This window comes from Labrus bergylta, chromosome 2 (assembly GCF_963930695.1).
Source record: "Labrus bergylta chromosome 2, fLabBer1.1, whole genome shotgun sequence".
NCBI classification, from domain to species: domain Eukaryota; kingdom Metazoa; phylum Chordata; class Actinopteri; order Labriformes; family Labridae; genus Labrus; species Labrus bergylta.
Genome location: NC_089196.1, coordinates 26,481,009 through 26,494,470, shown reverse-complemented (window position 1 = coordinate 26,494,470; position 13,462 = coordinate 26,481,009). Strand labels below are relative to the sequence as shown.

General features: G+C 41.3%; 1 protein-coding gene across 5 annotated transcripts in view; it reads left to right on the top strand.

Moving 5' to 3' along the window:
• grid2 (glutamate receptor, ionotropic, delta 2) overlaps positions 1-13,462 on the top strand; it is a 519,407-nt gene that overhangs the window by 276,204 nt on the left and 229,741 nt on the right. For all 5 annotated transcript variants that reach the window (XR_002278273.2, XM_065950252.1, XM_020643448.3 and 2 more), the window contains exon 3: positions 11,184-11,471. Coding sequence is in view for 4 of the 5 variants with exons in the window: in XM_065950252.1 (XP_065806324.1) it covers positions 11,184-11,471 (288 nt within the window). In the remaining variant the exon portion in view is untranslated. The remainder of the gene's footprint in view (positions 1-11,183; positions 11,472-13,462) is intronic.

The window sequence follows — 13,462 nt, the reverse complement described above, 5'->3', positions numbered from 1 at the left end:
AGATTCACACACACTTTGCACGCACACACTCCTACCTGTGTGCCATTGACTATTGAGACACCAAGTGGGAAAATGTGACATCTGCCGTGCACACAGGCTATGAAAACAGAGACACACCGAGCCATTAGCAGTGAACAACAACCGATCCATTCTCCAAATATGATTAAAGCATAGACAAATGGGCCATTACCCCAGCTGACACAGAAAAAGAGATAGAAAAAGAGGGGGGTCGGCAACAGTCAATTTGTTTATACAGGCAGAATAACATGCTGCGTGCATGTGTTTGTGTCTCTTCTGGGGAAAATGGTTTCCAGTGGCTCACATTACAATTTGTTACAAGGCCAAAAAACTCAAGTACAAGTGGAGAAGAAAAATCACAGATATGAGGAGTGGAGAAGTGAAGAGTACACTGTCTGTCCTGGTTGAAGTAATAGCAGTAAAAGCTCCAGGGCTGTAAACAGAAAAGCTTTGGATTTTCCCAGGGGACGCGTTCATCTCCTTGACTTTACAACAGATAGGGCTCGGACACAAAGATATATACAGCTCGGAGTGTCTGTGATTGAGGGGGGGTGGTGAGAGGAATAGCCAAAGGAGACAAGGAAATGAGAAATGACAGAGGATACACTGTTGCAGTGGGGAAATGATAGGCTTTCCACAGCAGGTCTGATCACAGTGTACTTTATTTTGATCCCATACCTTCTTTGTGTGGGTGTGTTCAGGATCAGGAGAAAAAGCCACCTATATGGTTCTAAGGATGGGAAGTCAGCAGGGTTTTTTTCTTCTTAAGGGGTTCAACACTTGGTGGGAAAGTCAAATTTGTACAAAACCTGCACACTTTTGCTCAAGTTTTGGCCTTAAATGACGTTAGACTCAGTGTGAAATATGGCCTTTAATATTGAATGGACTCTTTAGTGTAAGAGGGATATAAAGGGAAGTGGTTAAAGTGGAAAAGAGAAGGGAAGATAACTTTTTTATGAGTTCTGCATTATTCAAATTGCATGTAAAGAGATAGGCCTTCTTGTTAATCAGACCTTGTAAAAGGCACCTTGATGAATTGATTCTTACTCGTCTACATCACAGAAATGTGTGCTGTTTTCTAAGTTTCAGTTGGTAATACATAAAGAAAAAAAACAGAGTCAGCTTTAGCTATAGTTTCCATATGTCTTTCGGGACTTAGGTTAGGAACCGGAGGGTCACCGGTTCAACTCCCGGTGCGAACTATGTCTGGAAAATGGTCTGGTAGCTGGAGAGGTGACAACTTGCACTACATTGTTGTGTTAGCATGCTAATGCTAGTGATCTTTATTATGCTCGTATCTTCACACTGCATGTAAATTTACCCGAAATGACCGTGATCTCGAAATGCAGTTAAACAGTGAGTACAGTATGTTATTCTTCTTTTCTCTAGTCCCTCAATTAAACAACTTTCATACGCAAGGGGATGAGTCGGCCGGCTGTCCCGACGATGTCAACAAACTGAAGATAGGACTCGGAAAACTCGGAAAACATCACAGACAGTGGGACTCAGGTGTTACACCCATTGTAGACAGTCTTGACTCACAGAGTTATTTTCAGAGGATATACTTGAGTTCTATTATATTTTAATGTGAAAAATGGCATATTAAGCCTTTAAAGTTTCAAATCTTATTCAAATTGTTTAATTAAAGGCAGCTGTAAAAAGGTGAGTCTTCAAAAGATGAAAGTGCAAAAATAGAGCAATGCATGGAGACAATGTGCACTGTAAGCATTGAACCTTCCTCTATCTACTGTTCAAACTGTTAAAAGCTGAGAAGATATTGTTATGGATAACAGCTTGTAGAACTGATGAAGAAAGGTAAAAGGATTGGTGGAAAAGTGAGTATGAAGTATGCACTTTGTGAGGTAAAAGTGCACAGAGGTGCAGTTTAATTGGATTTGACAAACAATTGAGCTGATGGATGGATGAATGGGTGAATGGATGGACGCAGTGAAGGAGAAAAATGAACTGGCCCTGAATGATCTACTGTACATGCACCAATCTCAGATAATGGAGTGAAGGATTAAGCTGAGTCTGGCTGGGTGTGGAAAAAATTGGAGGAAGGAGAGATCAGTAAGCGGTGCGGGAAAGAGAGAGCAGGGTTTGAAGAGGACGCATTTATCTGTTGTGCTCAACAACCCTGGGAGCTGAAAACCAGGGACATTATATTGTTGACTCATGTTGCACAGAGAGAGGAGTGGTGGAGAGAGGGAACACAAAAGAGGATGAGGTAGAAATGTGAAGAAGAAGAGGATGTTTCAGGAAAAAAAAGGAAGAGAGCGACAGAGAAGTATGAGTGAAAGTTTAAAGCAAAGAGTGAGATGGGGATTGGAGAGAAGGGGGCATTCATCTGGCGGCTGTGATAACGGTGAGTGCAGTAACTGTATAAATATAGAGCTGAAGGCGTCTGAAATGAGTGGCAGTTAAAGGGAACGAAAGGAGGAGTCGCTGAAAGAGTTACAGAAAAAAGACACTCACACATAAGATTCTGGATGAAAGAGAGGATGCATACATCTCCAGGGCAGGAAAGACTATAGCGCTGGCTAGGAATACATGATGTTAAATGTGACACGATGAAGGGAGCAAAAGGGGGCCATTAAATGTTAATGTGAACAGGGTAGGAGGTGGGGCGGCGGCTTTCTGGGGGCAGCAAAAAGAATAGATTGTGTTTGCGAGTTTTGTCCGAGGTCTGGTATTTTCAGCAACAAAAAAAGCGCCTGGAGACAAAAGAACTTAGAGTGATAAATTTCAAGAGAAACAAAGTCGAAAAGGGCATGTTATCTTTTGCACACTCTACCTCCCTGACCACATTAATTCAAGTGCTAATTCCCTCAAGGAGTGTTTATCAGCAAACCAACAGCCCCCCCCACACACACCAGCACACACACAGGCATATATAAAGCAGTGTTCTTTTTTTTTTTTTTCCCGCCTGCCAGCGGTGTGAGTAAGCATCTCTCTCTCTGCCACTCACTGCTTAGTTGTGTGTGCCACAATGCATGGCAGCAGTTTGGAGCGGTGGATCCGGAACAATACATGAAACAATACACAGACACAAGTAGGTCATCCACACACACACACACACACACACACACACACACACACACACACAAACACAAACACACTTATACACTCACACAGTTCTTGACATAGAGATGCACTCTTGCCTGACAGAGCTGTGGGCGACGTCCTCCCTCTCTGTCACTGAATTTCTGATGAAATCACTTGATCACATCCTCATTTAACAGCCATCAGATACTTAAGTCTTCAGCTCATTGATTTACATCATGAAACAGTTTAGTCATTTTGAGTGTTCAGTCGTTCCTGTCCCTGTAAGATAAGCCTCAAACTGACTGAATGAATACATTTCCGATAGAAAATAGCTCTTTCAGGTGTTATGAATGTATCCAATGATTTTCCATATCAACTGTACAATTCTTTACTTTTTTTAAAGATTATTTTTGGGCTTTATGTCTTTATTTGATAAGACAGCTATAAGACAGCTATAGAGGGACAGGAAATATGAGGGGAGAGAGTGGGGGGATGACACGAGGACTCCAACGTGGGGCCAGTGTGATGAGGTCTGTAGCCTCTGTAAATCAAGCATCTGTCTTTCTTTCTCTTGTAATATAACAAACACTTTACTTCATGCTGCTACCTGTTGAATATCGCATGCAGAAGCGGGTCCAAAGGGGGGTGGCCAGGGGTGACCATTTTAATTTGGCCCAAATTGAATTCTGATCAAATTCCTGCAGGCTTTGTTTGAGTCCTTGAAATTCCTGCTGTACGGTTTAAAGAAGTGAAATCCTTATGCACAAAGCAGAACGTTTGTGATCGATGTGTTGGTTCACTAACCTCTGAGAACAAATGGGAAGTTTTGTTCTGGGTAGGTGATCCTTTGAATGAGTCTGGTGATCGACGGGGTTTGACAGAGGGAGTGGAGCTGGAGGGTCACTTGTCAATGAATTGCTCCATTTCTTCAATAACTTCAATACTTCCAATTGTTCAGTAGTTCAATGTTACACAATTCAGCTGCCAGCGTAATTTTGTTGTTGTTCTTAAGGATGGTGGCAGCAGGGGGCCGCCCTGCTGAATCATGCACCGGTCTTTTGAAAACGTGTTACAGCGTCATCACAGGCTTTCAGCCGTCCCTCACCATGATTGGAAATATGCTTTTGTTAGATGTAGGAATTTTCTAACTGGTGTGTGTTGCAACAAGCTTAACTAGCTTTCTTTGCATTTCGATGTCTTACATTTCATTTAAGTAGTATTAAATCATGAATTTGGACATGTATTCATTTTTGATCCCCCAGTGAAAAAAGCCTATAAGGTCCCGTGTCCACTGAGTGTTTTTTTCCGGTCAGAAAAGCGCTCGCTCGGAAGCACTTTCATTTGTGCACTGAGAATAAAAGCACTGCATGTTCGTTGTGTCTCTATGACAACAGTCTGTTGACAACGGTCACTGTATAACTGGCAATCCATTGCTTCTTATATGTTTTATATCAGAGATATTTTTGTCCCCATCACACAGTGGGTAAAGAGGACTGTGGGTACAAAACATGATCCATAGGAGATAAAAATATGGGGAATATCTTATATTTTCAAGAGCTCCTTTCTGAAACGTTTGTAATGGAAGCACATAGAAGAATGAAACTGGGTGCTGCGCTTTTTTCCATGGGGCCGCCTACTGCTTGAAGTGTCTCTCCTCATTGGAAACAATTGAAAAAAAGACGCTGGCGCTCAGAAAAAAATGCTCTGTGTACATGGGGCCAAAGAGGCTTACATTGCCATTCTGATGTGTTCAAATTTAAAGCTAGAATATTTTGCACATGAAAACAACATCTGTTTGGTGCTTTAGTTTGAGTATTTAATTTGCCCACTGCAAATAAAAGGGATTTCAAACGAGACATGGAAGACTAAGTTGGTGTCTAACTTGCTTAAGAAATGTTCACCAGCTGCATGCATGCAGAAAAGACACTCCTTTATTGGTTTCTCCTCAAGTATTGATTTTCTTCCTTCCTGGCCCGTCTCCTCCCGCTCCTCTCCACCCTGCGTCACTGGGCCACAGAAACTGCAGGACTGGATTCCAGTGTGATAAAGTGTGTGTGAGTGTATGTAAGGAGGAGACGCAGATAGAGAGAGGAACCAGTCACACCTGGGCGCAGGTGAAGTGTTTGCCGTCCATTTCTTCTGACAGACCAACAAGCTGAAGAGAGAGCTCAATAACATGCTCCGCTGCAGACAACACATGCGTACACACTGACATACAGAACATGCGTCAAAAATGTTTAAATGTAAACAAGAATGGGGCATGGTAGCGGTTCAACATGCCTAGAATATATCAAAAATCACAAAAAGAAAAGCATTGATATACTCGCTATCATGCATGTGTGGAGCATCGGGGGATAAATCAGGTGTTTTATTTGGAAAAAACAGAACATGTCCAAAGCCTGATGAAGAGATTGATTTCCATGCATGCATGAAAACCTGCAGCAAAATAAATAAACGCACACAGCAGATGAGTCCTGCAGTCACAGTCTTTAGTCGGGTACGTGTCTGTTTGCATGACTGACGTGTATATTCCTCAAATAAACACCCCTGCATGAAAGCTTGACAGATCGAAGCCGCTTCAGGGAGATTGATCCAGGAATGATTTATCATGAGTCAGTGTACTTCTCATGCTCAGGAGGGGTTTAGATGTGTGAGTGTGCTTTTGCGTGGGACGACGATGATGGTGGTGGTGGTGGTGGTGGAAGTGGAGTGTGAATGTGGTGTGTCAGTGGGTGGTTTTGGTTCAGGATGATGGCTGAAAAACTCCAAATGGCTACATTCTGTATTTGTTTGCACTCCTACTCACCTCTCTTTCTGCTGTCCAAAATCTGTTTTTTTGAGCTCTGAGTGCAGTCATTGTGTGCACAGCAGTTGTTCTTTAAAGTGTTGGCAAGGTAAAAGGACAAAATATCCATCTGTGCAGCTTAACACTAAAACTCATACTGAAGCAGTCTGAAGTAGTGGTGCAACAGATCACAGTTAATCTGGGATCCATTTCGATCGACGACAACGCTTTGGACTGCATGTGATCGAGGAATCAGTGTAAAAGTTATCATCATGGTGCAAAATATACGACTGCTGCTAATCCTAAGTGAACAGAAGGCGGGGTTTGTGTAGAGTGTGTAGGTGCCATGAAGATCTGCTGTAACAGTAGGAGGCAGACTTGCAGACTTCTACCCAGAAAAGGGTCCTAATGTGTTGCTATTCCAATGTGATGGGTACTTTGAATCAGACGGTGCTTTAATGTCTCTCTTCTCCCTCTAATCGTTTTTGCATTTATCATGCAGGTGTCAGCTGGTGGTTATGGGTGACATCAATCAGAAATTGAAAGTAGTAACATGCAGTCCAAAAAAACAATTCAATTTGTGACTCCAAACCAGGAGATTTGTGATTAGTGGCCTCCTTCTTTTGAGGTTTAACTTTCTTTGCGTCACTCTTAAGAATTTTTTTTTTGCTGCACCAGCACCTCTTTTTTCTTCAAATTTTTCTCCTTTTTTTTAACTGTTGCTTTCTTCAGAGGGATGTAACATTAGGCTGGGTTAAGACACCCGGCCCTTTAAGTCATTAGCAAAGAGCATTAATGAGCCGAGTGCCCAGACGCCCCCTGCAGACTTTAAGAGTGTGTGATGTAGAGAGGATGAGGGCACTAATTCTCCAAAGTGCCCTAATAAGTAGAGGATTAGCAGAGCCTTCCATTAGCCAACGCTTTCATGATGCTAAGCTAATACGCTATAGCTAGACAAGAGCAAGGATAGCTAAAGCGTAAGTTAGCATGACTGTATATTATAGGAGTGTGGGATCTGGATAATATAGCTCATGTTATATGATCGGCTTATTCAGCTTAAGGATTCAGACGAATGCAGACATAAATACACAAACATTAAACACATCCACAGTATATGTTTGCATAAATGAACTCACAGGTGCACTCCTGACACACACACACACAAAAACACACACACACACACCCAAAGGAACATCTGCTTAAACATTTAGGTGATAGATGGTGAATCCTGAACTCACTCGTTTGTAGAATAATGGCCATGACTAAGCAGTGTGCTTAGACTTAATGGAGTTTAATCATATATTGTTACACTTTTAATTAATTCCTCAGAATGTGGACTCTTACAATGGCCAGTGAGATTGAAACTCCGCTAGCTTCTGCTCATTAATCATACACATCAATGCAGAGGGAACTGAGCGAGTGGAGTCACTCTTTAGCTTTTGCTGAAAAGTAAAACCATTACTGAGAAGACTTGACGTGACAACTGTGACCAACCTACCTTCTAAACTGTGACTGTCTTTGGGAATGATCTATCTCTAGACGGTCTTTGTTCTTGTGCTTTAAGCTTGTTTCATCACTGGTAGAGATAATTAAAGTGTCACATGAATTAAGTTTTAGGGTTACTTAGGGTTACTTGAACATCTCAGAAGTAATGTATCCAAATGAAATCTGCTATGCTTTAAATAAGAGCAGTAATGGAACACCATAAAGCCATTAAGACTAAATTTAGACTTCGATATTATACTCGTGATCAAACAATAGCGATACCTGCTGCGATACCATGGCAACAAAAATAATAGTCTTAGGCACCAAGTATTGGAAACTTCTCTTTTGTGCAGTGGGCGTGTCACTCATTTAGACGGTAACACCGGGAAGGTTGCGGCCATAACCGGGGGGAAATAATTAAACTACAAATGAATTCAAGTTTTATGTTGTTTTAGAAAGGGGCACTTTTTTTGTAATCATGTTAATGATTTTGAAAAATGTCCTGTCAGTGGTGGTCTTGACCGGTCTTGATTTAAAATCAGGACTCCAGCCAGTCCAATACCAAGACAAGACCAGTCTTGACACCAAGGCCGATTTCGAGTACTACAACAATACAATCATCAAAGATTGTATAATTTTAAAGGGGTCATATTATGCTTTTTGTGGTTTTATATGCTCTTTAATGTGTTTTACAGTGTCCTGTGCATGTTTAGGCACATCTATGTGCAAAAATTCAAAGTCTGTGGAAACGCGGCTTCTCCTACATCCTCCTGGACGCTCGGTTCTAGCCCCCCTCGAAAAAAGAATTGCCAGTGTGACGTCTTGTCAGTGTGAGATCACTGATCTAAGCCCATTGGCTCGTTGTGGCAAGCCCAGCAGCTCATGTTGCACGCCCATTAACCTCTGTAGCACGCCCACGATATGCCGTAGCCTGCGGTAGCACAGTAGTGCTAAGGTGCTAATGTTCGTGCTCTCCTCGGAGCCAAAGTGGCTGCATTCCAAATATGGTAAAAGGGGCGTGGAATTTCTGAGAACCGTTCTGAGCGACTGGCCAATTACGGCAGAGCCGACTGGCCGACCAATCAGATCAGACTTGGCACACGTGGGGACTCTGAATGTGGGCACTCTGAATGTGGGCACTTCAGAGCCTTAGAGAGAGAGTCAGAAGCGAGCCGGTGCATGGAGCGGCAGTTCATGAAAACAGACACTTTTTTTTCTAACTTTAACTATTGTGAACATACTTTAGTAGGTACATAGGTTAAATATATGAACCCCAAAAAGGGCATAATATGACCTCTTTAAAACACTTGGTAACGGTGGTATTGATAAAGTTTTGAATATTTTGAAAACCTTAGGTCATCACTAATGCAGGGAACAGAACCATCTTGAATTTCTCACTATAAAAGAATGAATCCACACAATCCACTTTGAAATTCACTTAGAAGGTCGTTTTTGTGCAAACCAGTTGACAACGAGACATTGTCAGATTGTGTAGCTCTCATGTTCTCCCATCTCTCTTTCACACACACATACACACACACACACACACACATGCATGTGGACACACAATGTTTTATTTTGCTTTTCTCAGCAACATAATCCGTCTTCTAAAGTGTTTTCTTTCTTTTTTTCCTCTCCCTCTCTCTGGCTTTACTTTGGCAGTATCAACAGCTTAGTGACATTATACCGACTGTGTGAGCTTTAGGTTGTGCTTTCTTGCCACTGCGCATTTTCATTGCACCATATGCGTATGTGTGTGTTTCTGTTCACTGTGCTGTCTTTAAAAATGCTTTTTTAGTTGCACCAAAGTAGTGAAAAATTGTGAAAGATGAAGCGACGAGCAGAACTTGAGCAGAAATTAGGGATGAAATTAGTAGAGGATTAGATGAGGGATGGGAAAAGGGGGGCATAAGGGCAAAATGCATGAGGCCATGTTGGTTAAAAAAATGGGAAAGTGGACTGAAGGCGGGGAAGGAAGAGTGCAAAAAATGAAATCATAAAGAGTTGCTGAGTAGAAAAATGGCTGGAGTAAGGAAAGGAATGAGAATCAGTTTCTTCATGTGTTGCCATAAGGGTAAACAAAAAGCTGCTAGTGAGAAAAGACGGTGTAAAAGATCGGTGGGTGGAATGGAAAAAGGTGCCAGTGAAGGATGCTGGAGAGGAGGCAGAGGAGGAAGGCAGATGACTTCAAATTGAGGACAGTGTGCAACGTCCAGTGATGCTGTAAGGCAACTAAAATGAAAATCACTGCAAGATTGCAGGTCTGAAATGATTGGGGCTGAAAGGTAAGCACTCAGAGGGGCTGTTTTGGACAAGAGGGGCGATAACGGGAGTGGGTTTAGAGGGTAGGAGGTGGAGGTGTTTCTGACAGCACCCAGAGGTCTTGGAGGGATAAGGGGGCGAGGGAAGGAAAAGGAGCTGAATTAAGCAGAGATGGTGTCTTTGAGCTGACGAGCGTTTAGGAAGTACAGCACGAATGTCTGGGGGATAGTGATTACTCTTTAAAAGATGAAAAAAACAACAACATTGTTTTGTAATAGAAGTTGGAATACATTTTTTATACTTTCCTTGAATAGTTTTATATGCAACACTGACTTATGTTATGTTGTAGTATTCTTTATAAAAGTAGCCTGGAGGTCAATCAATACCTAAAGCTGATAGCCTGATTTCACTTTGATTCTGTAGCCCAGATGTTGTCAGCCGATGTTTCCCTTTGTCCTTAATGAAAGTAAGAAAAAGAGGTTACAGGCCTGAGGCTAACAAATCAGTCATTTTACTTTTCTATATTTCACTATAAAAAACAAACCAAAGCATATCCTGCAAAACGGCATCAGAGATGCAGTCAATTTATATTTAAATAGGTCTCGTGTGTTTGTCTGTCAACAATTTGGCCTTACGCTATTTTTTGGAAAAGTGATGTACAGTATAAGCCACTCTTTTTGCGCGTCACTTTTGACTTATGTCGTCATACTTTAATGTGACGATGACTCACAGCCCTTTATGTGAAGGCTCGACGTGAGTCATGTCTGGATAGTGTGCCTGAATGTGCAAAAAGCATGCCAGATTTGTATAGCTTTTCATTGTGTGCGTGTGAGTTTGTTTTTTTACGATTCATCATTGTGTCTAGAGATACAAAGACACAGTGGCTTTGGCTTATTGAATGTATTAAACACAGAACTTAAACTCTGGAGATTTGGGTTCCAGTTGTATGTGAAACCAAAACTCAACAGTAGTTAGTTATTTAAATACAAAAAACAAAAAAAAACATTCACAGTCTGGATTAAAATAACAAGTGAACTTTAACCTCTGGTTTCACTCTGGTCACCAATAAAGAAAGAATAAGTTCACATGTGCAAGTGTATTTTTATTGTCTTGGTAGGAACCTGTACATGAAAAGAGCGCAAAAGACAGAGTGTACTTGATGTAACAGGGCACAATGTTTCTGCCTTGCTGCAAGAAATACCTAGATTTTCTGTTTTCTGTTTCCATCCTCTGAGTCTTTTGTTCCTTTGTTTCTAGTAACCACAGAGCAGGCTGTATTTGACTGTACCAGCTTTGTTCTTTAAAATAGCTTTGCGATGTATGTGGAAACAAGCGGATACAGCTTGCTACAAATATCCTTTTCTCTTTAAGTCAGCGCTGTAGTGTGATGACCTGTAGAATACGATTTTTTTTATCCTCGGTGCACTCTTACCACAAATAATGTTTATGATCAACACTGTCCTATTTCTGACTACACAAAGTGTTAAACCACAGGTGGTTCTTGATATGAGACAATTAAGGTGCTGTGAAATTAACAGTTTTGTCTTTTGTCTTTCCCTCTTCTGCATTCTCCCTCTCCTCCATTCAGCCTGTGAGCTGATGAACCGTGGTATCCTGGCTCTGGTCAGCTCTATCGGCTGCATGTCAGCAGGAAGCCTTCAGACTCTGGCCGATGCCATGCACATCCCCCACCTCTTTATCCAGCGGTCCCCAGCGGGATCACCCCGATCCTCCTGCCCACAAACCAGTCGGGTTCCTGGAACAGATGACTATACCCTAATGGTCCGCCCACCCGTCTATCTCAATGAGGTCATCATGCAGGTGGTGTCTGAGTACAGCTGGCAGAAGTTCATCGTCTTCTATGATTCCGATTTCGGTAAGGATGTTAATCTGTCTGTCTCCTCTTTTCCACAACCTATGAGGCTCTTCCAAAAAGCTTCAGATTTAAATGGTACCCAGTAGCTGCTCCTTTTCTTGGTATCGGCTTGGTTTGGGTTCCAGTATAACTTTTCCCATATGAAAGCTTGAGTTAAGACTAGTCCTTGGTTAGGGTAATTTGTCACCAAAATCTACACTTTCACAACACAGAACATCTCGAAAGCCAATCTACCTTCGATGGTGAAACCATTTTTTTTTTTTAATAAACTCCACAGATTTAAAATAAAAGGCAGCTCATCTGTTTGTAGGATATGGATAATTCAGTCCGATACAAAACCACACATTACCCTATAACGCCACAGAAACCCATTCTGTACTATTACATACCAAACAATTTCATGCTAAACACAGCCATACAATATAATTTGATACCATATGATACCATATGATACCATAAGATAACATTACATGTGATACCATAGAATATCATATTTTAAAACACACACCATGCGTAAGATAACATACCTAAACTATATCATATCATACTATCATATATATGATACCATAGATACCATGTCATACCATAGGATACAATATAATACCATTTTATGTCATGTGATTTGATGTCATAGGGTATGATATGAAACTATATGCTAGCATACAACATCATATGAAACCATCCAAACCCTAGCATAGCATATCATAACATACCATACCATACCATACCATACCATAGCATAGCATAGCATAGCATAGCATAGCATATCATAACATACCATACCATACCATACCATACCATAGCATAGCATAGCATAGCATAGCATATCATAACATACCATACCATACCATACCATACCATAGCATAGCATAGCATAGCATAGCATATCATAACATACCATACCATACCATACCATACCATAGCATAGCATAGCATAGCATAGCATAGCATACCATATCATACCATACCATGCTGTACCACACCATACCGCACCTTTAACACCATATGGTTGGTTTGATACACAACATGATAGCTGATTAGATTCTTTACAGTACCATACAATCATATAAGATACCACACCACACCATACCATTTGATACCATATAGTGTAATGTCAATAATGATGTCATGGCATTTCTAGGCAGTTTTGCTATGGCATTTAGATGAAACTATTGCTAAGATAGAGGCGGAAAAATCTTCATTCAAAAACAAAAATGTAGTTCTTGGGGCACCCCATGTACAGAGGCATCAGTCCTGATTTCAGCGGGGTTGGAATCTGTCCTCGGCCCTTTGCTGCATGTCATCCATAACTCTCTCCTCCTTACATTTCAATATCTCTCTTCAGCTGTCCTACAGCAAAGAGGCCCAAAAAATAGCTTTAAGTAAAACAATAAATTGAGAAAAGTACCAAAAGTAACTTCAGGCATTTCAGCCTGTCAGTCTAAAATTCAGGTGTCAGAGAAACTTAACCCCTCACATTGAGTTGGGCTGCTATGTAACATCATCAGTTGCTCCTCAGCATGGTGGGACTTGAGAGACCTAGTGGATGTTTGATTATGTCAGAAACCTTGCTTGCTTTTCTTCTTCCCTTTCTCTCCTTCTTTTGCATAAAAATGGACATTGAGGCAAACAACAAGAACAGACATGCATATGTATCTTCATGCTAGTGACACATTAGTCTGCCAGCGGGTTTAGTGTGCTGTCTCATTTAGCTCCTCCTCTGTTTTTGCTCCTCTGTCTCTTTGCCCTCTCTCTTTCCAGTCCATTAACTCTAACATTAGACTAAAAGCATCCCATGTCCATTTCATAAAGTGACACTTTTTGGCTTGCTTCTTCAGAATATTTACTCGCTGTATTCTGTGCACGAACACGGGTTCTGATCATTTGTAGGTTTGCTTGTGAACAAGGGCTTTATATTGTACATATTTTCACCCAGACTGGACCTATCAGTCTGACTTTTCCCAATTTAACACCTCCGAACAGTCAAGTTT